This window comes from Monopterus albus, unplaced genomic scaffold (assembly GCF_001952655.1).
Source record: "Monopterus albus unplaced genomic scaffold, M_albus_1.0 scaffold3.1, whole genome shotgun sequence".
In the NCBI taxonomy this organism is placed as follows: domain Eukaryota; kingdom Metazoa; phylum Chordata; class Actinopteri; order Synbranchiformes; family Synbranchidae; genus Monopterus; species Monopterus albus.
Window position 1 is genome coordinate 641,922 of NW_018127883.1, and position 22,502 is coordinate 664,423.

General features: G+C 39.0%; 1 protein-coding gene across 4 annotated transcripts in view; it reads left to right on the forward strand.

Annotated features, from left to right (window-relative positions):
* Nucleotides 1–22,502, forward strand: part of sh3pxd2ab (SH3 and PX domains 2Ab) — a 52,826-nt gene that overhangs the window by 12,999 nt on the left and 17,325 nt on the right. For all 4 annotated transcript variants that reach the window (XM_020600791.1, XM_020600814.1, XM_020600804.1 and 1 more), the window contains 2 exons: nucleotides 7,766–7,797; nucleotides 15,445–15,573. In XM_020600791.1, coding sequence (XP_020456447.1) covers nucleotides 7,766–7,797; nucleotides 15,445–15,573 — 161 coding nt within the window. The remainder of the gene's footprint in view (nucleotides 1–7,765; nucleotides 7,798–15,444; nucleotides 15,574–22,502) is intronic.

Sequence of the window (22,502 nt, forward strand, 5' to 3'; positions counted from 1 at the left end):
AGCAGCTGGTGCAGATGCCCCTACTGACCCATCTTGGTCCAGAGGCTTTGCTGTGTGTCAGCGATGTATGACTGATGCTGGCTGAGAGGCACTGTGTTTTATTAATAATGATTTGTGGGAGGTGACACCTGATCCCAGAACAAATGCATAAGGATCAGTGGTGTCATGGGAGTGCGGCTGAGTTCACGTCTCTGCTGCAGGCTCTCAGGCTAGTCATTTATCATACTCAGTTCAAAGTCAGAGTGGGAGTAATTACAGGCTGGCTTCTTTACTTTTTGTTTAAATTCAGTTCTATTGAGGTATGTCTGTGATAGTGTTTTCCTCTCTAAGTTATGGTTTTAAACACATCAGATATTACTCATACTGTAAACTTACCATCACACTATAGGAGAAAAATGTGGTGGAGTAACCTCTTGAGTGGTCTTTCTACAACCACCAGACCCGGCACCTCTAACCCCCACACCAATACATACTAATCCCATTTCAAAGCAAGTGCCTCCTCTAATTTCAGAGACAATCCAGTGAAGCTTTACTTGAGATATTGAGGCCAAGTGCTCAGTTCACTACTGGGTGATCTGGACCATTTCAGAATGACTTTTTGAACTTTATCTTGAGTCACAAGCTCTTAATAATCACAGAACAGGTCATTTTGCAATGCCAATAAAATTTGTGTATGAAGTACAGTGAAGAAGCGTTTATTGTTACTGCATGTTAACTGATTAAAATGGGTAGGGAAATACCTGTTTACAACCATAAAGTTGCATTTCTGCTGAACTGGAAAACTATTTCATCACATTTTGGGTAAACCAAGAAAGAGTTTTAGAAAATATTTGAAACATGAACAGTGAGAGTTTTCTATAAATGGTTTAACAAGGTTATTTGTGGAGTATAGACTATAATAAATATTATTCTAAGATGTTTACTGTGATTTGTGAAAATTATTAGGATCCATTTCATTTCTGTTTTTGCTGGTAGTTAGCCACTTTTATGATCAACAGTGAGGCGATATTGTTTGTCAAGCTTTCCTCTGCTACTGCCATCTACTGTTAACATATGGAACCGCACCTATTTAACCTTTAAACAAATAAATAAATGGATGTAATGCTGCTCCACCACAAGAGGGAGCCATGCAATCAGCTTGAAGAATATTGTTTCTCCTGACATGTTGAATGATAGCATCACATTACTCTGAGGCAAAAGCTGTGTCTGTGAGTTTGCTCAGAAAGGAAGCTGAAGTGCTGATTTGTTGTTCATTATAATAACAGACATAAAAAGTAATGCAAATAATCATTAGCTCTATTTCTAATGCCTCAATTGGCTTTTTGGATTTAATATTGATAAAGAGATTAATATGGTTCGTTTGTGCAAAAGACTATATAATAGTGTACTGATTTTACCCATGTGGAAGGTTCTTACACAGAGGGTATATGAGCTGAAAACATGCCTTCTCATTTGTATCAATTTGGGGCGACCGTGGTTCAGTGGGTAAAGCAGTCGTTTCTCAGCCGGAGGGTCCGAGGTTCAAATCTCGGTGCCTGCAGTCCCCATGTCAAAGTGTCCTTGGGCAAGACACTGAACCCCCAAGTTGCCCCTGATGGTTAGAGTTATTGGTTGAGTTGGCGCCGCAGATGGTTGCCTCGGTTCTGTACCAGAAACAAATTGCTTGCGTGTAATATACTTGGCCAAATAAAGGTGATTATTATCAAAAGGGATTAGCTAAATATTTCTCAGAGATCTAACTGTGTGAAGTCAACAGCTGAAATTGCAAAAATATCCAACACGTAAGTAATGTAAAGGCCACTGCTGCACTGATTGGTTTTAAATCTTTTTTGGCTTGTAATTCTCTAAACCAATGAGATGATTACTTAGATTCACAGGTATATATTTGAACAGCAGGTCATTCAAATAATGATGCATTCTTTTAAATAGGTTTCAGAGACTTAGTGGTGGATAGTTATTAACTATTTCACAAGAGCTTTGGGAACTTTTGTAGAAACTTAGAGACATAGTTAGAAAAATAGACATTACAATACATTAGGATAATAGAAACAAGTTTTTCATATTGTTACAAATCATTTTACATTGTGGGATTGTGATCAGCATCTCAGGTAACTGTTTATGATAGGATACCTGCTGAAAATGCAATTAATGAGTTTAGATTTGCTGTATGACAACAAATGCCACTGGCCAAATATAAAATTAAAATACAAAGTTTAGCCATTCTTTCAATGCTTCAGTGTTAATGTTGACAATTATGCAGATTTTGTGTTGTTTACAGCAAGTGAGGTCATTTAGTTGCACATCATTTGTCTTGAAGGTGTTTTGCTGCTGAGACAATGTGTATCATCAATGCCAGTCCATGTTTTTGCTTTCACTGAAAAGTAGCTTTTAATGTGCAGTGTGACTTTGCTTTGTAGTATAGTTTTAGAATGGCATTGGATAAGTTACACTTTGTTATTCCCCACAGGGAAATCTGTTCTCTGCATTTGATCCATCTTAACTATTAGGAACAGTGCACAGCTGCAGCACAGCGCCTGGAGACAGTCTCCAGTTCTGAGGCCAGCAACTGGGTCATAGCCAATGACTAGTATGAATAATGAGTATGAATAATTCCAAGAAACATATCCATCTTACCCGGTTTAAATGTCATTTCACTTTTCATACAGCCAAATTACAGAGTAAACTATACTATCCATCCATCCATCCATCCATCCATTATCTATAGCACTTATCCTGTAGAGGGTCACGGGGAAGCTGGGGTCAGTCCCAGCTGATGCTGGGTGGAGAGGCAGTGTATACCCTGGCCAGGTCACTCACTGGCCTGTCACAGAGCTGACACAATTTAGATTCACCAGTCAACTTGTATATCTTTGAACTGTTGGAACACCTAGAGAAAACCCACACAGACACGGGGAGAACATGTAAGGCTACGGTCAGCTGCGAGGTTCAAACCCAGAGCTTTCTTGCTGTGAGTCAACAGAGCTAACCACTTCACCACCTTGCTGTCCTGAACCATACCAACTATGTATTTCAGCTCTTAGATGCATTTTTACTTAAACTTCTCAATACTCCGAAGGTGTACTGTAGTATAACAGACATACAGGTACATAAGCTCTAAATCTAGACACGGGATTCTGAGCAAAGAAGTCCCTGTGAGGAGTATATTGACTCAGCATTCTTAAATAATGTATGATTAAACCTGAAAGCACAGAAGAATATGCCCCTCTTCTGATAAAACTGTAGAGTCCAAGAAGTACTGTTATTCCCTGTCAGTTCAAGGCCACTGGGTTTGAATTTGTATTCATACCGTAAACCTTTCTTATGTTTATGTGAGGTCACTAAACTATCCAAACCGCACAGACCTATTGGAAATTGCTTGTTTCAGCCTGATAAATGCCACCTGTTCATGAGGATGTGCATGCTCATGTTGTTTGATCATTTGCATAACTCACCCCCTTAAAATGATTAGATAAGGTATTTGTTTCACTCGTTTTTGTGGGGACGTTTTATTCACATAAATGTTACCAAAGAGTAAAAAGATTAATTTACAATACAGACCTTCAAGTCATGGTGTCAGAAATCAACAAATACTTTTGTCACTGTCAGTATAGTGGAGTCAATGGACTGAAAACAGAATATATTAATAATACAGCTGTCAATGATGTGTATTCCAAACAGAATTGTAATGTCACATAAATAAAGGGAGGATGATATAAAATGAGGTCAGATACTAAAATGTGTCTTTCTAAAGCTTAATGACACGAAGGGTGGGCAGGGACATGTGACATTAATGATAATATTAGATGGGGATAATATTATAGTTCACAGAAGGTGGTGTTACACTGTCGAGTGCAATAGAGGATGATAGAGACCTACACAAAAAACCCTGAGGCAGTTGTCAGAGAACTCCTGAACTGGAGAAGTTGCTGTGCTGAAATGTGACAGTGAAAATGATATAATCTAAAAAAAAAAAACTAAAAAAAAACTTCTTAGCAAGCCATGATGATCTGGTGAACGGGATATTAGTTTTGTACTAACTCTGTCTTGTTATGCGTTTTATGTTAGTTACATTCTTTATCATATTTAAACTCTCATTCAGTTTAAGGCATTATGATATCAGGTCAAATCCAAAAGTGGCATATAAGACGGGAGAAGAGCAAATTCTCAGCTTGAGGAAATCGGTGAATGTAGCCAGTTCTCTTAAATCACTCCTAAGTACCACGTAAAAACGTATGTTTCCATTGTTTCCTTTAAAACAAATCCATTTAGTTAAGATGACAAGGGCATCGTTAAATAAGTTTAAAATATGTAAATTTCATTGAAAACACATGATTATGCCATTGTACTAAACACATTTCTCCACAGATACTTAGAAATCCTTGTACATACATGTACACAGATCCACACGCAATTTTGTGACTTTGGAAGACATTGTACTGACTTAGCTTCTTTTGTTGTAGTCTCAAGTATAACCATTACGTGCCTGGCCCCACTGGTACCCCTTAAATAGAATAATTTCCTTTTGGGAACCTAATTTTTGCCCCCAAATGGGAGATGAATCTCTGGACTATGAATGTGTAAACACAATGTCACACACAATCATGGATTTTAAATTACATGAGAGACAGTGAAGTTGTTTTAAAGTCTTTTCTTTACAGCCTAAAGATTATTTTTACATCAATGTTTTGCCTACAGGCTACTTATTAGTGGCTGATATGTGGTCAAACTAATGTTGTTTTCCCTGACATTACTGTGTAATCATGACCAATCTTTGCTAGAGATTTGGCTGAGTATGAGTTTACTGTGCTTGTATGTGTGCTTCGTGGGGAATTGATTAGTCACCTTTTCTAAATACACAAAAACTGCTACTGCACACTTTCTTTGTGCAAAACACACCTCTACTTTGTCATAATAATTTCCTGGTCGAGTGACGTAAACCCATTGATCCCTGAGCTGGAGTTCGCGCCTGCAGAGGTTAACCTGAGGACAGACAGGAAGGCCCGTAATGTATACATGGAGTAGGGCAGACTCTTGGCTGAGAAATGTGAGCAAAGACCTAATATCTCACACATTCCTTTCCTAATAGGCCCACCAACAAAGAATGAGCTGCAGTTATGTGCAAACAGATGGTTATTCTCAACTCAGACTTATGATGTACCCTCGCTGGCTTGGATTTTTAATGTGTTCAGCCCACACAGTCAATTTGCATGTGCATGTACTGTGTGTACAAAACAGAACTGTGTGAACTAAGATCTTCAACTTCTGTGACCCCCTGTTGTTAACTAAAGGGTAAAATTTACTGCTAAAACACATGCAAAATCTTAAACATTTAAAAATGTTTGGACATATTTGTGCTCCCCTTTCCTTTCTTCTATTTGATTTTACTGGTGATAGGAGCACAGTGCACAGAGCCAGACTTGTCTGCTCCATCTCCTCCTGGTAAGAGCTTTATTTAATCTCCGTGCTACGGGTCACAAGCTAGCAGGACATGTTGAGCACCTAATTTATTCCCACCATTTCTCCCCAACCATCCACGGTGCTTCCTCAGATTCATCACCACCCTACCAGGTTTAGGCAAAATAAACAGAATCTATCGTACAATGCTTCAGATAGGTTTAACATATGTTACTACTACATAAACAGTACTGTATCTCCATCCATCCATTTTCTAGCTCTAATCGGGGGTCAGGTCACGGTGGTAAACAGTATCTGAGACTATCAAACTGAAACAGACCCACAAGCTACATCACCTGGAAGAAGGCTCCCACTGCTCACCTTGCCCACTTTCCATTCTAAAAAGTGCATGTGAACTATTCCCACTGTATATGATCTGTGAGGTAGATTTTTCATTTCAGATCTATGGTTTCCTCTCCTAAAGCTGGGAGTTTTCTCCACTGATACTGCAAAACTTGCTTAGATTATGCTTCTTTTCTGAATCAACTACAACTCTATTTCTGTTGGCTCGGCATAAACATTTTTGCGTTTTCTACCCATCAAGCCATATAGAAAGTTATGAAATTCATATGCAGCAGTTGTTTTTCCCATCACTTGAAGCTCCAATCTAAACATTGTTTTTACTGAGTTGCAATCCAATTTAGTAGCTTATTCATGGTTGAATTTGTTTGTTGAACTTTTTTAAATTTTAGTTCATATATAATTTATGTTTTTAATGAAGCTGAACTGAACTGTAATCTATTACATGTGTGATTGGAAATGTCTCAACTGATCTGTCTTGTATTTGTTCATCCATGTGGAAAAAGAGAAGCCTTGTGCCAAAAATGACTTTATCTTAAGTAACAGAGGAATACAGCTATTGCTAAAAAATGTTTTGTTTAAGCAAGAAGTGTTGCTTAGCTTGATCTAGAGTAATCTTTTTATGGTGCTTGCCAGATGCTAATGTACTGTACCCTGATTTTAGAATTACAGTGTAATCTTATACTCTTGTTCCTATCCTCTAAAAACAAAACCTAAATGTGAAATAATCTGCTTCAGAAATGGCTAAAGAGTTAAATTTATACCTTTCTTGTTAACTGGAATCAGTGAATCACAGATGATGAACAAGCTGTAGCCAGGTAAATGTTGCACAAAGTTTATCCAAACACATATTTATGTCCATAACTAGCCATGGCTCTGGTCCTCCTGGCGCGCTCTCCTGAGAGCCAGGTGTCTGCTCCCATCAGGATCAAACCTTAGCTTCTCCTCACTCTGCTCTCTCTCTGCAGTTTTGTTAACTAAACAAAGACTTGCAGTCAGCCAGCACCAACTATACAGTACATATGCATCTGTTTAAAATGTTAATGCATTTCAATTGTATAACAAATTATCATCAAACAGGGTTCAGTAATTATGTGAATTATCACCATTTATGTACCCGGATTACAGCAAATGAAACATGAGTGCTCAAATTGAACTGACAGCGCTTTATTAAGTGAATTAAAATGTATTTATTCTGTGTTTATTGTACCATCATTCGTTTGGCTTGCTTCTAAATTAGTCATTTATGCCAAACTAAAATGATTGCTGTATATCTGCTCTGGCTGAACAGAGCCAACAGCAGTGGTGGGTTTCTAACTAATCTTTTCCATTCAAAGTGGTATTAAATCAGACCAATAAGCGATGAATTTAAATTGTTTATATTTGTAAGAAATTAACCAAAAATTTCCCTCATAATAGTCATACAGAGTTGCACGTTTTGCAGCAGGAGCACACAGAGTAAATGTGCACACATTTCACAGATTGTCTCTCTGTGATTGTGATGAGCATCAAAGCACAGAGCGGGTTCATTGACACTTAACCTCATCCACTCAGTTTGTTGTTACAGTTCGTGCTTTGGAATAGAAAGACGCTTTCACTTCTAAACATGAATGGGCCTTGCCAAAGGGGATATGGTACTGTTGTCAAGTAAATGAATGTTGTTCTGTTAAACAGAGGCAGCTGCATCACCCCCTTATACACCAAGTCTGCATAGCAGTTTATTGGCTAAAAGATTTGATGATTATGCTCTGGTGTTGTCCTTGACACAGTTACTGTGTCCTTGTACACACTCATGTGTATTCCACCCACTCCCTCCCCTCTCGTAGTGGGTCAAGTTCTGCATGCATTCTCATTGAGGGTTTGGCTGGTACTTGTGTGCCAACTGCATTTGGATGGTCTCAGGCAGGGATTCAGCTGTAATCAGTTATCGGACTGATCAAGTTGTATTAATGTTCTGACCTGCATTCACACTCATACTGATCATGCTTCTCTGCTGTTGCTTCTTTTCCAGAGACTGTGGAGGCTCTGGCAAACATAAATCAGGTAAGGGTCAGAAATCTTTTTACCTTGGTCAGTAGAATCAGTGATGTGGTAGTTTTTCTATACATCCATCCATTCTCCATCCATTTATACTGTCTTTACTGTATTTAATGCTTACTTCACATCTCTTGTGTACAAGCTGCAACAGTTTTTATTATTGGTTTTCACAAAGTTGCTTAAACCTTTAAGAGGGGGCTCCTCCACTTTGACACTGAAACATTTGTTTACATGCCTGGGGGAATGCTACTGCATACATGGAAAAAACTGGAGTCTTTTGTGGTTCCAAAGGAAGCAGTATCGATCTGATAAACAGCCTCCGGTGATGTCACTTGAGTTAGCATTAAGTCTAAAGACAAAAAATTTGAAAGTGAAAAAAATCTGTGGGTGTGGAGTGAGAAAGAAGTGACCAGGCCTCTATAGCCATCATGTCTGCTTGAGGCTGGCAGCTGTAGGCTACATTGACCACGACTAGCAAACCTGAGTCTCTGACTGAATAGTCAGCGGTTGAGTTGCATTGCAGCAGGCACCGGGCTTTGACAAGGAAGAAGAACATGTGGAATAGAGCAGCAAGGATTAATACACTGATTGATAGAAAATTTATTGATACCTATTGATTATTGGTTTCAATTTTTATGAAAAAATGTGAATTACAGTTTTTTAGACTTAAGATTTAATTAAATGACCAAGAAAGTAATCAGCAGATTAAGAAATTATTAGAATAACAGTTGTAACAGTAGTAAAATATGATCTTTCTGGTTCTGCTGCACTGATTTTCATAATTCTGAGTGAGATCACCTATTTGTTCCTCTATGCTGTTGGATTTGTGTGTGCGAGCAAGTTCATGGAAGACAGAAAGACTGAGTGCCTCAGCTGAACATGGGGATATGGGCGTAGGAGGCAGCAGGAAAAGTATGAGATGACTTTAGTGAACAGCTGTGCAAGTGTTGTGTTATTTGTGTGTACATGCACTTGCATGCACGCGGTCTTAGAATACCAACATGCATTACTAAATTACACATTAGTCCTGCAATCAGATGCAATGCTGCTGTGGCCATCCTTCCTGCAGTCTGCCACAGTTATGTATGGCATAGCTGGTCAATGAAAGTCTTCATAAATGACTTGTAAGTTAATTTTCTGTCTGCAACTCACTCTGAGGAAAAACTGTACCAGAGTTACCACCAAAAAGAAATAGGACCCAACTTAATTTCATTTGGTGTTCCATGGTATTGAGGCTTTACGTAACACGGAATTCCAGTTACATAGTGAAATGGAAAAATGGTCTTATTTGAGCTAAGTGTGTGTGTGCTGAGTAACCTACATTCAACCGGTGCAAGATATTAGATTGGTTTCTAGTTATATTCATATTGGTGAGCTGGAAAATTTGTCATATAGTGCCTGTTGTTTTCATGGACGGTTTAGCTGCTTTAATCTGAATGGTTTAGTTTGATATCAAATATTTCAGTATTTAAAAATTTCATTTGATGGGATCAAGTCTACCAATGAAAACAATAATAACACCCTTTATGTCCGGTGCTCATCTTAATTTACTGTTCACAGTAAACACAGAGCACATACAGTACAAGCCCTCCACACTTGATCTCTACACCTATTGTCCCCATGGTAGCCATTAGTGGCTAATGCAGCTGAGAGACTAATCTTTCTCCTTTAAAGCAAGACAACAGATAAAGTAAGTCTGTGGTGAATTTGTGCTGTAGCTGCAGCTTATGGTTTCAATAATTACATGGTGCAGGTCTCCCATAAGAATTGACTGAGCCCCTGCCCCAAACAGCAGAATGTAACCCTTCACCACAAAACTGCAAGTGGTTATAAGTTCAAATAGGAACTTTGTTTACCTGGCAAGCAGAAGAAATCAGAGCAACATCTTAGATTCTTCAAACCTTGACTCCCACTTCAAAAACGATGAGATTAAAGTCAAAGAAAGAAATGCTATCTTCTGTCTAACATATAGAGTTGTCAGGATGCTGAGCTTGTCAGCATAAATCTGTGTCAGATAACTGTGAGTTATGCTGTCATAACCGAACCCCAAAGGAAACATCTTTTGGCAAGGTACTACAGTGATGAAGTACTTACAAGCAATGCTTTATCTGTACACAGGGAAGAACGACTAGGGTAACTGTTGAATAAGTAAAAGCAAAGAATCTGAGCAGTCAACATAACTGATTCTAGGGTCAGATACTTTTTAGGATGCTGAGGTTTTGGAGATTTTTGTCATCTTGAAAGCATTAGTGATCATCTGTGTACAAAAAGAAAGCAAGATGAGCAAAAGACAAAGTGATGAGGGGAGAAAAAGAAATGGAGCGCTCGGGGGTGTAGTGCATGTGAAAAGCAGCTGGAGAGGAGAGGAGAGGAGGTTTACGTGGCAAGTGGAAACCATTTCAGTGTTGCACATGGACTGAGGGAGTGTGTTTATATGTGCAGACTTGCTGTTTCTATTTGAGCTGTGGGTATCTGGGGGCCTATAAGTTGTGTATGTGTGATTGGGATTTTATCAATGTGGGTGTTTACATACGGTATGTGGGTATATGTGTGTGTATTTGTGCATGTATGCTTGATGGCAGGAAAAGGGTTAATTTGTTCATGAGTTAGATGGTAGTGAGTGGGTCAAAGAGTTTGTGTGTTTGTGTTTGTGAACGGATTAGGTTTTAATTTGGCATAGGAAATTGTTAAAGCAAATAAGCACCTCCAGATCACTTTAACAACCATACAGTTTCAGCAGCGTTTTTTCCTCAATAAACAGCTATAAATGTTGCATTTTGTTTTTTATATTGCAGTTCATTTCATGGATACAGCTTTAACATCAGTGCAGAAATATATTTTTCTTCCAAGTTACCAGTTAAGGGGTTTACCACTTAAAGGTCATCAAGGTTCACCCCTTGAAGCAATGTGCAGATCAAATACACTCTGTTCCTGATAAGTGACCATTTGTGAAAGTGAACTCTGGAAGTAGCACTTAAGCTGCTTGCTAACAACACCAGAAACTGTTCTATAATGAAGTAAGTTAAAGATTTGCCTCTGATTCCAGACTTTTTGGAAATCTGCATCAGGAACATGCAGTACAATGTTAACTACTGAAGTTAGTGTGGAGGTTCTTGCCTCTCTTAGTGCCATGGACTATAGTCTTTACCTGTAGGTCCTTGTTTCATTATGTTCTGTTACATGATACACAGTCCTGCTGTGGGTTCATGTATAGTATTCCCCTGATTGACATTTGTAGTTGGTAATCTTCAAGAAATGTAGCAATGCAGCAACAGAAGCAAGAAAGAAGACTCCTAGGAAGCTAACATGGATATAAACACTGATTTGAAGTTTTTAATTTCAAATCCCAGCTCTGCAAATGCAAAGGAAAACAGTGCATTTACAAAGAAATGTCACTACCTTTTAAATATTTGAAAATGTTGGGTGGTGTACCTTTTTAAATTCTATAACCTTTACACATTTGTCTGGGTCTGAAAAATTGAAAAGATCAACAGACCAAGGGGAGATAATGAAGATACCGAACCGTTTTTAACAGCCATGTGAAGGCTGCGTTATTGTAAGATGATTTGGGGGAGAGTTTTTGCACTATTTGTTTGTGGTCTACCCCTGGTCCCTCGGGCCCACATACTGATTCAGTGACATGAGTGCATCTGTACTACACTGAACAGCAGTTCTGGGTCCCTTTCTAATCCAACTGCACATCTGCTGCTGATGAGCCAAACAAAGGCGTTGCACTTTGCCAAATTTTACTCCTCTCGACCCAGTTCTGCTCTCATAAAGTTATGCCAGGGTTCAAAATATTGCATTAGCAAATAAAGGCCAGTGCCAACTGTACTTTCAAACAAAAAGCTTGGTCCTGAAAAGTATCTCCTAAAGAAAAATTCCTTGTGATGTTATGGGTAGACTGCACTCCCTGGTTTCCTCCGTTTGGTGATAAAGTATTGCAAAGTTCTCTCCTGTCATCATGTTTGGATGGAGCTGATGACGGGTGAGTCGGGGTGGGGGTTGGACGGAGTTAGGACGTTTGGGAGTGCAAGGGTGGGAGCAGGAAGCGCGTGTATAAATCTCAGTGAGCAGAGATATAAACACAAAGTAGCTAATAGGGCTATCTGATGGAAGCCAAGAAGAAAATACTTTCTCCTTTTACCCTCACAAATATGTTACAGATATGTTGTGCATACATGTTATGTATAATATAGATATAAGCACATTCAGTCTAACACACACTACAAGAGTTTCCCATTGCTTTTGTCTGATGTACCCACCGTCAATATTTGTTTCATACAATGTACCATAACTGTCAGTGTTGGTGTACATTTACACAGCTGCTACGTCACAAACGCAGGCTGTTTCAGCCATTTATTCTTACTTTTAGCTATTTAAGCCATTGATCCATTACTGTACGCTGTTTCAGCCATTTATTTATTGCTTGTATCTAAGTTAAACTTTACATATTGCTGTTAACTGTTTCCACCAGTTATCTATTACTTTGATTATTTAGTCATTAGGTTTAGCTAACTGTTTTAAGTTGTGTTCCTCCTTGCTAAAGGTTTTTAGCCATCTCTGTGTGTGGATATATTGCATGTATTTAATGAATTCATGATTTTGCATTTTCAGTGGGGCTACTCACATGAGATTCACTGTTCTGCAACACTTGCATGCCATGTGAAATCACCTTCTTTCAGGGGGTGACTGAAGTACATTGACTTTACTTGGCTGATGCAGTTCACAATATGCATATAGCTCTAACATATAGCTAATTTTATGCTCATCTTTTTCTACACGTAACCTATTTGAAATTAGTCCAAGGCTGTTTGACCTTGTTTTTCTCATATATGTTCTCCTTCTTTTAGCTCTGTCTTCCCACTCTTGCTAAATATTTCATTTCCTGAATGAGGCTGAAATATTAGGTTTTGTCCTATTGACTTTGCTGACAAAATCTTTACTCCATCACCTCAGGTCTCAAATTTATTGGTCAACACAAGCAGCAGTTAGTTGCGTGTTTTATAAACTTTTATTTACATCACTTGACATAGATTATAGCTTTATGATTTCATGACTTGTTGAGTTTTATGTTTATCTATCATGAAATTATATTGCTGACAAGTCCCCCCCCCCCTTTTTTTTTTTGTTGTTTATTTTGATAAGACAATGTCCAAGAAATCACATTTATTTGGCATGGAGCTCATGACAGGTCCTTATTAAATATCAAGGCCACAAGAAGTAAGCAACAGCACAGGATGCTGTAAATCCACAGGGTTGTTGCTTGTTGTGGTTCTTATACAGTTGGTTACTTAACCAGTGGGTAAATTACTGAAAAGGTAAAGCAGAAATAATTTAAATGCGTTAAGTAAAAGTATTACATACTAATAAATCTCTATATCTAGAGCAAGCCAAGACCATAGGTGATGGCAAGGAACATGATTTACAAGCACTTTGGTTTCCTTGTTTGCTTGTCCGATACCTTAACCACCTCTGCAGGCTGCAAAAGTTGTGATGTCTGATAGCGGCCTTTTAAAACATAGCATGGAAAAAAGATTCTATAAAAGCACTGACTTCAAATGAGGAAGTAAATAAAAATGAATTACAACTGTGAGACTTTTTTCACTGGCAGACATTCTGTAATAGTAATAGCCAAACACTGTTTGCATGAGTCATCTTATTTCCTTGTTAACTCTACATTATTACTGTGTTAATTGATCTAAGTTCAAACAAAGTACCCCAGCACACTTTTCAAAGAATAACGTCAAAAGAAATATCATTGTTTGCTGTAACTGAAGTAATTGCTGTCATATTACACTTTGAAAAACAAGTAACCGATACCCAGAATTTAAATAATGCGTTCTTTCCAGTGTTTCTGCACCCATCTTTGTGGTTTGACAAAGCAGCTTGCACAAATAACATGAAGCTTCATAAAACCACAGCCCAACCACAGTAATCCAGTGTCAGACTCTATGGCAGTTATACCATTTGAGATGTTAATGATGCTTCTTGAGTTCATTTTGATATTCATCTCCTTGATTTTTCCAATTTTGTTCCCCAATTGAATGCAAAATGTTATCCAGATATAGAGCATTATTAATCTACAGACTGAAGAGCTATCACCAGGTCAGCTTTTTGGAGAAATGCCAACTTAATCCTAGTTGTTTTAGTCATTCCTTATTTAAGCATAAAACCTTCCATCTGAATTGGTCTTATTTTCCATCCTCAGGATAAAATGGAGTTCCTCTTTCCATATTTACCACATTAAAAAATGTTTTATTTGCATTGTCTTGTTTCTTCTTCTTCTTCTTCTGGTGATGATTTTTTTCCTGGAAATATTTATATGAGTTATTATGTGAGTGAAGAGCTAATATATATAATATTTTTCTTCTCACTAACTACAGTAACTCATGGCAGTTAAAACAGCACATGAAGTGATGGGATCACAATATTGTGATCACTGCTGTGTTAGTAGAGCTATTATTGTGATTCCAATTCATCATAAAAGAACATTGATTATCTATTTTAGCAGCATTATTCGGTAAACAGATATGAACTAAAGTGTGCAGACAGTAGCTCCCTTTGTTTGGGAGCTTTGAACTCTGAATGTATGAACCGAATTTCAGCTGGAGTTGTGTCTGCATTCCAGCTGACACTTGTTAAATCTGATTTAGTTTGTTCAGCTATACTTGTTTTAGAAATTTTTCATGATTAAGGTTTCAGTACAGATAATTAAGATTTACCAATTTAGGGGGGGAGACAGTTTTGTGGATACTTATAACATATTGGCCACTATATGCTCTTTATACATCTTAAGAAATGAAAACATCTGTTTCTGTCTTAAGAAAGTAATTCCTGTAATTAGTATGAGCCAAACTCTGGTTAAATAGTGGATGTGATCAAGTTATGAGAGCAAGCATAAACTGTGAAAAAAACTAAGTCACTGCTGGTGCTTATATGGTTAACTGAGCAAAGTAGAGAAAGGAAGATTTTCATTGGCTACACTGCGTGCTGTTGTCAGAGCTCTAGTATTTCATGGAAACAGAGGGCCATCCCCCTGATCACAGCTCCAGCCTCTTCATCTGGTTCTATTTAAGGCCTCTAGTGCCGGCTTTTATGATTGGTGTACACAACCCCCTACTCTTCCTCCAGCTCCAGCCCCAACTGAGGAGAAGGAGGCTTTTTTGCAGATGGTTTATTTTCCAAGGGAAACCATTTCTTTCTCCCACACTACTGTCCTCAGCTGGCTTTAGCTCACATTTCTATGAATGCTACAGTCCCTTCTGCTTTATCCTTGTTGCTCCTCTTTCCATTGTGTTAATGTGTCTACCTGCATCTGCTGACCTGGTCTCAGCTTTGTTGGACATTAGGAATGAGGCCCCATCAGTAACACAGAATGGATTTTCTGCAGTTGACTGTCTGATCCTTTAGCTTTTGGAGGGAGATTCTTTTGCTTGACTTTCAGCATCTCCGTTGCCCTTGATGTTGGGCTGGAGGGGGATGCAGCTCTATGGCTAGACTCTCAGGAAGATGCACTGAACTCTGTCAGTATTGTGATTGGCTGAGCTCCACAGACAAAGTGGCCTATGGCACAACGGGTGTCCAGCAGTCGTTCTCGTGGACCTATGGCTGGCAGCTGGCTGACAGCATGTTTTTTTCCATCAACACCAGGTCTTGATGCTTCAGACTCCATGCTCCTGGATCAATATGTGGTGGTGGCCAATTACGAGAAACAAGAGCCTGCAGAAATCAGCCTTCAAGCAGGCGAGGTCGTCGACGTCATTGAAAAGAGTGAGAGTGGTGAGTAATCAAAACAAATGCACAACACAGACATGGCGAGCAGGGACAGGCAGTGCACATGTTGTGTCCGTAGCATACATTTTTGTGATTCAGTCAAAGGGTCCTCAGACATTACAGTATGCCCCTCTCCCTAACTCAACCTTCTCACCTCCTTTGTCCACAGATTACTAGTTCCTACTTAGCCCCATCTGGAGGCTCACTTTGGCTGCAGTCAGCCCTGTTTTTTTTCCCATTGTTGGTTTAGGCTGAGGGCCATAATGTTGCCTCTAGCAAGAGGAATGTCTTCTAGGCTCACTAATTATTACTCCTCATTTGAATGGAAAGCCAACAAGACATGCCGGATTTACAAATGCCAGCTGCTGAGAATCCTTAGTCAGCTGTTTAACCTCTTGAAAAAAAGCATACAGAAAAAGCCAAGACTGTGTTTTATGTGATGCAGGGTGACATGAATGTTTAATGAGTCAGTAACATGCTGATTAAAGGCCAAGCTTCATGGTATTCTAGCAATATCCTGTAATGCCTCTTGAATCACTTGTTGACACAAAAATGTTTTAATTCATTTTTCAGCAAATGTATATGAATTAACTAAAATATGAGAGTTATCTGCTTATTTCACAAATACGAAAACAGTGTGTAAATATTCTGAAACTGTCATCTATTACTGACACCCAAGTCTCTGTCCCTGCCTGAATTACTTGTCTTTTAAAAGGATTTTATCACATGAAGCACAAGAGTGACTTGAGAAGAATAGGCCCAGTAACAGGGTCTGACATTCAGCTTTAATGGTGTGCTGAGATGGTAAAACAGTAATGGAATTCATGTGTTCTTCAGAGAAAGGACAGGGAAAGTGAGATGAAGGAGGAAAAGGTGACCAGGAAGTCAATTGGACTTAGGTTTCATAAGGGTGTGAGTGAAATGCCATGCCACACTGGCCTTAAGAAAGAGGCTCTGTAGAGTAGGACTGCTTTGAAGTGTCACGTGCTCTGCCTTCAGGTTCATGTATTTGTTTTCATTCCCTTCTCCAGTAGGATTTCACCCCAGTGGGGAGCCACTGTGAGGCAGATATTCCAACACCTTGAAGTCTTTTTGTTTCTTATCAAGGCCCATATATGGGAGCTTTCTTTCATGAAGTTGAACTGCATAGTCCTGCGCTTTTAGATAGAGGTCCCTTCACAGTGGTATTTCAGCCAGCCACTTTGTAAAGCTATAGTGGTTAATCTGTGTTGATAATCCATGCAGAATGTGATGTATGATTTCCAGTTTTCTGTTATTCATGTAGCTTACTTTTCATGCTAATATTGCTTCGTTTCATTCTCTTGTGTGATGCAGGCTATATCTTGTTGCTACTCTCAGCTCAGTTCATTCATTCATTTCTTTTTAGGTTAGATTCATTGTACATTTTTAGAAAACAAAACAGTAGACGCCAAGCCTCTTAAAACACCTCCTATGGATATTTGACAGTTTTATTATACAGGGACGGACACTTTCACACAGATCTGAAGTAAATACAACACACATACAGTATATCTTGCTATGGTGACTGTTTCCAACAGCACAGTGAGCATTTAACTAAAATCTCACCTCCTGCAATGGAAGTCAACTAAAGCTGCTCCATTTGGCTGGGTGACATCACTACATGTCTCATTGCCAACATTAGCAAAACCAGGTGTATGCTAAGAATGTCTTCGAGCTCATTTGATTTCACATCAATTCCCAGTTCAAACTTTATAATAGTTTCTCACAGATTGAAATGTGTATAGTAGAGCTAAGTAGTGAGTATGCTAAGTTAGAGGTATTAAAATGTGTCTGTTAAATTTGTTGTTATAAAGGAGGTTTTATGAATGTATATCCTGCTTTGGAATATAGTAGCACATTTTTCCTTTAAAGTCATTTGCATTTAAACCAGCATTGGTTCCCCTGCAGAGTATTTAGATGTAACACTTTGAAAAAACTCTGTATATTGTTTTGTGAGTGTCTAATTTTGCATCAGTGTTTTTATGAGATTATTTGCATGTAAAGTGTGAGAGTATGAGACTGTAATGGTGACAGATCTATTAATGGAAACTACACCTCTGTATTATTTTTGCCATTCACCCAGAAGTCCCTCTGTGAAAGCTCCTGTACCATAGACTTGTGCTACCCAGTGCAGCTACTGACTTTTCCTTACCTTGGGTTAGATAATATATGCCTTTGATAGAGCAGTGAATCTAGGTCACACCTATAGGCAAGCTCAGCTTTATACACTTTTCCAGCCTGTTGTCCTGAGCCAAGGCAGTATTTTTCATTGCGCTGCCATGACGATATAGTTTGTGTCATGGCCTTTGTTTCAGATGGTCCAGTAGTTCATATTGATTGCTGGTTTGTTGAGTTTGAAGTAGGTACAGTATACAGTAAATCAACAGGGCAGACCAATGTCTGCTTGATGTTTTGTTGTAGCAGTCGGTTTCTCTTCAATTTTACTTAGAAGACTGCTATGACTGTTTGCCAGGCTCCACAAAAATAAATCTAGGCTTAATATAAAACAAATACATGTTATACAAGTTGCAATTTAGTATTGTCAAAAACTGTGCTGAAATGAAAATATGTTTTATAATTGTTAATTCTATCCTCAGCCCCTCTTCAGATATTTTATTTGTATATTTTATGATCGTTTGCCAGCAGGAGATGCTGGCTCCGGAGGAGGGAGTAGCTCAGGGAGAAAATGGAAAAAGCCATTTCCTGCCAGAGGTAGTGGTTCAGAGAGGTTGGTTTATTATAGTGGCTTAATGGATCCTCCAGGATACCTCCTCAGTTTACACTGTATCAGAGAGATGTTAACCAAAGCTAAGCTAGCAGCCTCGTTGGTCACTTTGAATGTTTTGTAGATAGTTGTTTAAACTTTGGCTTTTAATGGAGTCGATTGTAGGAAAGGAAAAGATTATCTGCATTGTCTTCTGGAAATACTGCACTTCTTGCAGCTAGTTTGCCTACACCTCAAGGGCAGTGTTGTACTTAGTTCCATGTAGAAAATCTCTCTTTGTGGACCACTAAGGGTTTAACTTGCCAATTCCAAGTCTACATCAGTCTCTATGAATTACAGCTTGCCAGATGAACTCCAGGAGTGTCTGTCTGTTTCAGGGAGGCCAGCTCAAATCTGTCAATCTATCCACCTACCAAGACCCCTGGCACCACCCATGTACATATTGTATCTGTACTGCTTCACCAAGCTTCCTTAAGCAGGTTGAAAGTACAGGAAGAGTTGTAAGGGTTACTTTGCAACACAGTAATGTTATTGTCTTCACAAAAAGTAACGACTTTAAATTTGAGAAATGTGAGCCATAGAGAAGCTAAAATGTAACAGAGGTACCCTCCAGGTTCTGCTTGACTGCCTGGCAGGTTAAACTGTTCTGGCCCTCAGCATGGCATGATGGATGTGCAACATGTCTGCTTGTCCTTCACAGGAAAAAAGTGTACCAATACGTGTCTTTGGCCTGGAAGCAAGATGTTCTCAGGGCTCAGCTCAGCAGGAGCTTGATATTCAAAGAGACATATTCTTTGAATCATCCAGGAACTGAGTTTCCTCAAGGACCGACTTACTGTTGCTCTTTAAAGGATCATTTCTGTAGCATTTAAAGGTATATGATTATTTAAGGCACTATTTATGTAATTGCAAAAATTCTAGATGTACTAGGGTTTGGTCTATGTTTTCTGACAATCAGAGTATTTGTCCTGCCATTCCTACAGCCATGCCAACAGCATGGCTGTAGGAATGGCACGGTCATCCTGGTGGTTGGTTCAGACACTTTGGTCTAGACTGATATATCTTAACATCTATTAGATGGATTATAAATTTGATGTGTAGGCTATATCCATGGTGCCCAGATGATGTATTCTGACTTTGATTATCCCATAATGTCAAACGTAATAAACCTTGCATCTCATTCAAACCCTCAATCTACATTTTATTGTTTTACTTGGGACACACTCAGAGGTCCTTATACTCATCCTACCCAGATTACAATTTATCAGAATGACAATTGATTCTCTTATGTTCCTAGATAATAGTGCCAAAAGGTGTGTTGCCTTAATCCTCAGTTAGTTAATCAGGAAATTGTAGATTTTGGCATCAGTGCTTCCTGAAAATGTGACAAAAGTGTGGCTGTTCCAATTTGTCCATCTCTGATATTTAGGAGGCTTAAATGGAAGGTCATCATTGAGCTTCTAGTCTCCTGCTAGTGCTCAAATCTTAAGTTTCCTATTTTGGTTTGTGCAGTTTCAACAAGAACATCTTTTCTAGTCTAAGAGAGGAAAAACCCTATAATTCTTTTCAGTGAACCACCATGGACATGATACCAAAAACTTGGCAAGTATTAAATGTCATAGAACAGATGGAAGACACATTATCCACTCATAGTAATCCCCATCCTATTCTTTCAACTTACCACAGGAAGTACTAATGGCCAGCTCAAAAATTTAACCTTATCCTGTATTTTTAGATGACAAATGAGAGGTTTGAAACCGGCATCTAAACATACTATAGCCTTCTACTGCATTGCATTCTAGCATTTGGTCACTGAGCAGTGGATCAGGAGCAATACAAGTATTTAAGGGCACAAATACTGCTGATTGTAGTGTACAGAAATCACTCTGTGGAGCCAAAAAGGTGCCTCCCTTTCACTTAAGGATTGACCACTGAGTTAAACCAGCATGTTGGTGGGTGGGGGGGCTTTCAGATGCTCAAGGACAGCTGTGTCTCCAGTTCAGTGCAGCCCAACACAACTAGTAAGTTGTGGGCTTTTGCTTCATTCAGACCATGAGGGGTTTCTTTCAGAGGCTCAGAGGGAGTGAAAGTTGTTCTGTGGGTCAACATTAGCTTTTGAAAGTTGTTTTGTATCATTTTTGCTCCCTTCCCTCCCTCCCCCAGGACCAGTGCCACCCAGGTAACTGAACTCGGTGTTTCATGAAAAGTGTGTGTGTTGGGCTAGATACATTATCCCTTGGTGCTTTGATACGTGATCTACTGTTAATAAATACAGAAGCTGGAAATGAATGGGTTTTCTCCTGCTCTACTCTACAGTGGTGTCAGATATCTTCAAGGCTGCTGAGCCACTGCATTCCTCATCATTTCAGACAGTGAAAAAAAAGCATCTTTTTGCTGCTGAATATGTGGTTTTCATATTCATGTAGAAATCTTTTGTATGTTACAGTTGCTCCAAACCACAAAAAAATGTTGATTTCAAATTTTAGTACAGCTTCAGGTCTATTTGTCTTAGTCATAAATGTCAGTAGGACACTAAGGAGCATTGAAGTGTCACACCATCTGCTGTATGCTATTGCTTAGATGTGTATCAGACATGACTGACTGTATACGCAGATTGCGGTTTTGTTTAAAATGTTAACCAGTAGAAAAATAACATCAATCTAGTTCTTTGCTGCATCTAAGAATCTGTTGTTGATTACTTTAAAACTGGAGTGCGAGCTTTAAAGCTGATAGAGTTTCCAGATGGCAGCTCAGAAATGCTGCTCGCTGTCATTATACTGTATGTCTGTCCACTGTACTTGCAGGGGTTGAAATAGGTTAAGTGAGACTATGAAGACAGCTCCATAAAAGTCTGGAGCAAGCAACAGTTTACTTGTCTTACTTTCTCTTTGCAGAAACATCAATCTCAATAGCTTTTTTCCCCCATCTTGCATTTTCATATTGCTGTAAAATGTTAAAGTTCCATAACTGGCACAGATTTTTCCTCATTATACAGTCACTTGGATTTTGAAATGCATTACTAATAGTTACAGTTAGCCCTTTTTCTGGTGTTTGTTCTAGGCAAAGCTAACTAGCTGCACAGTAGATTTATATGTAATGGACAAATATGAGAATTATATCAAACTCTCATCAAATTCTTCAGCAGTCAATGAATAGAAGCATTTCCAAAAAATGTCAAATTATTGCTTTAAATATGGATCTCTGTGTTTCATGCTGTCTAAATAGGACTGGTATGATCAGCGTTTCATTTTACTTGATATGACCTGAGTTTAACAAATCATAGTTGGGTTCCCAGGGGATAACGTAGCTACAACTTGCCCTCAGCTCCACGTAGAACATTTGGATTTTCATGATGAGCTTGTAGTATTTGTCAAAACAAACAGTTTGGTTTCCTTTTAGAGAGTGACATTTGAGGTTGGTGTCTGTGGTCATGATCCTTTGGTTTGTTGGTGTTATATGAGATCTCTACCAGAGGGTTGTGGGTTTAGCTATTGTCAGATGTAACCACTGACCCTAAAACTATGGGGATTACAAAACTAAACTCTGCTCAAACATTTTAAAAGCTTTTTGATTTACTCAGGATGCTGACTAAGTAGCTGTAATCTCACTATTGAATAATCTTTAGCAAGTGTTGGAGTGTAACGCCAGTCAGCATTTGGCTGTGTTGTTTTTTGTGGTTGAAACCTTCAGCAGCTTTCCAGGAGTTTTCCTTATGAGGATAACAAGTCAGGGTGCCACCGAGAAAAGCAGGTTGTGAAATAGACTGATCAGAAACAACAAGAGATGATAACATAAGTGTCAGGTTTGCTCAGCCGCTCTGGCCTCCCTCACCTTTCCTACTGTCTCTTGCCCATTAACACTAATCACGTTCACCTGTTCCTCACTCCCTTATCACCAGCTGCACTTGATTAGGTTGCTCACTATATTACCCGGTTTCATTCCTCAGTCACTTGCCAGTTCGTTCTAGTCTCTAGGCCATTTTTTCTCCGTGCTCTTTCGTTGTTTTGTATGTATTTATCCCCTAGCCAGCTACTGTTTTGTGTTCCCCCCATGGACTGTTCCTCCGGACCGTGGCTCCACTCTCCCCTCCCAGGCAGGTCAATGCTCAGTCGCCTATCTGTTCCACTATTGCCTTCATCTCTCTGTCTCTACCTTCAGTAGCCACCATCACCACCGACCAGCCCAGGAG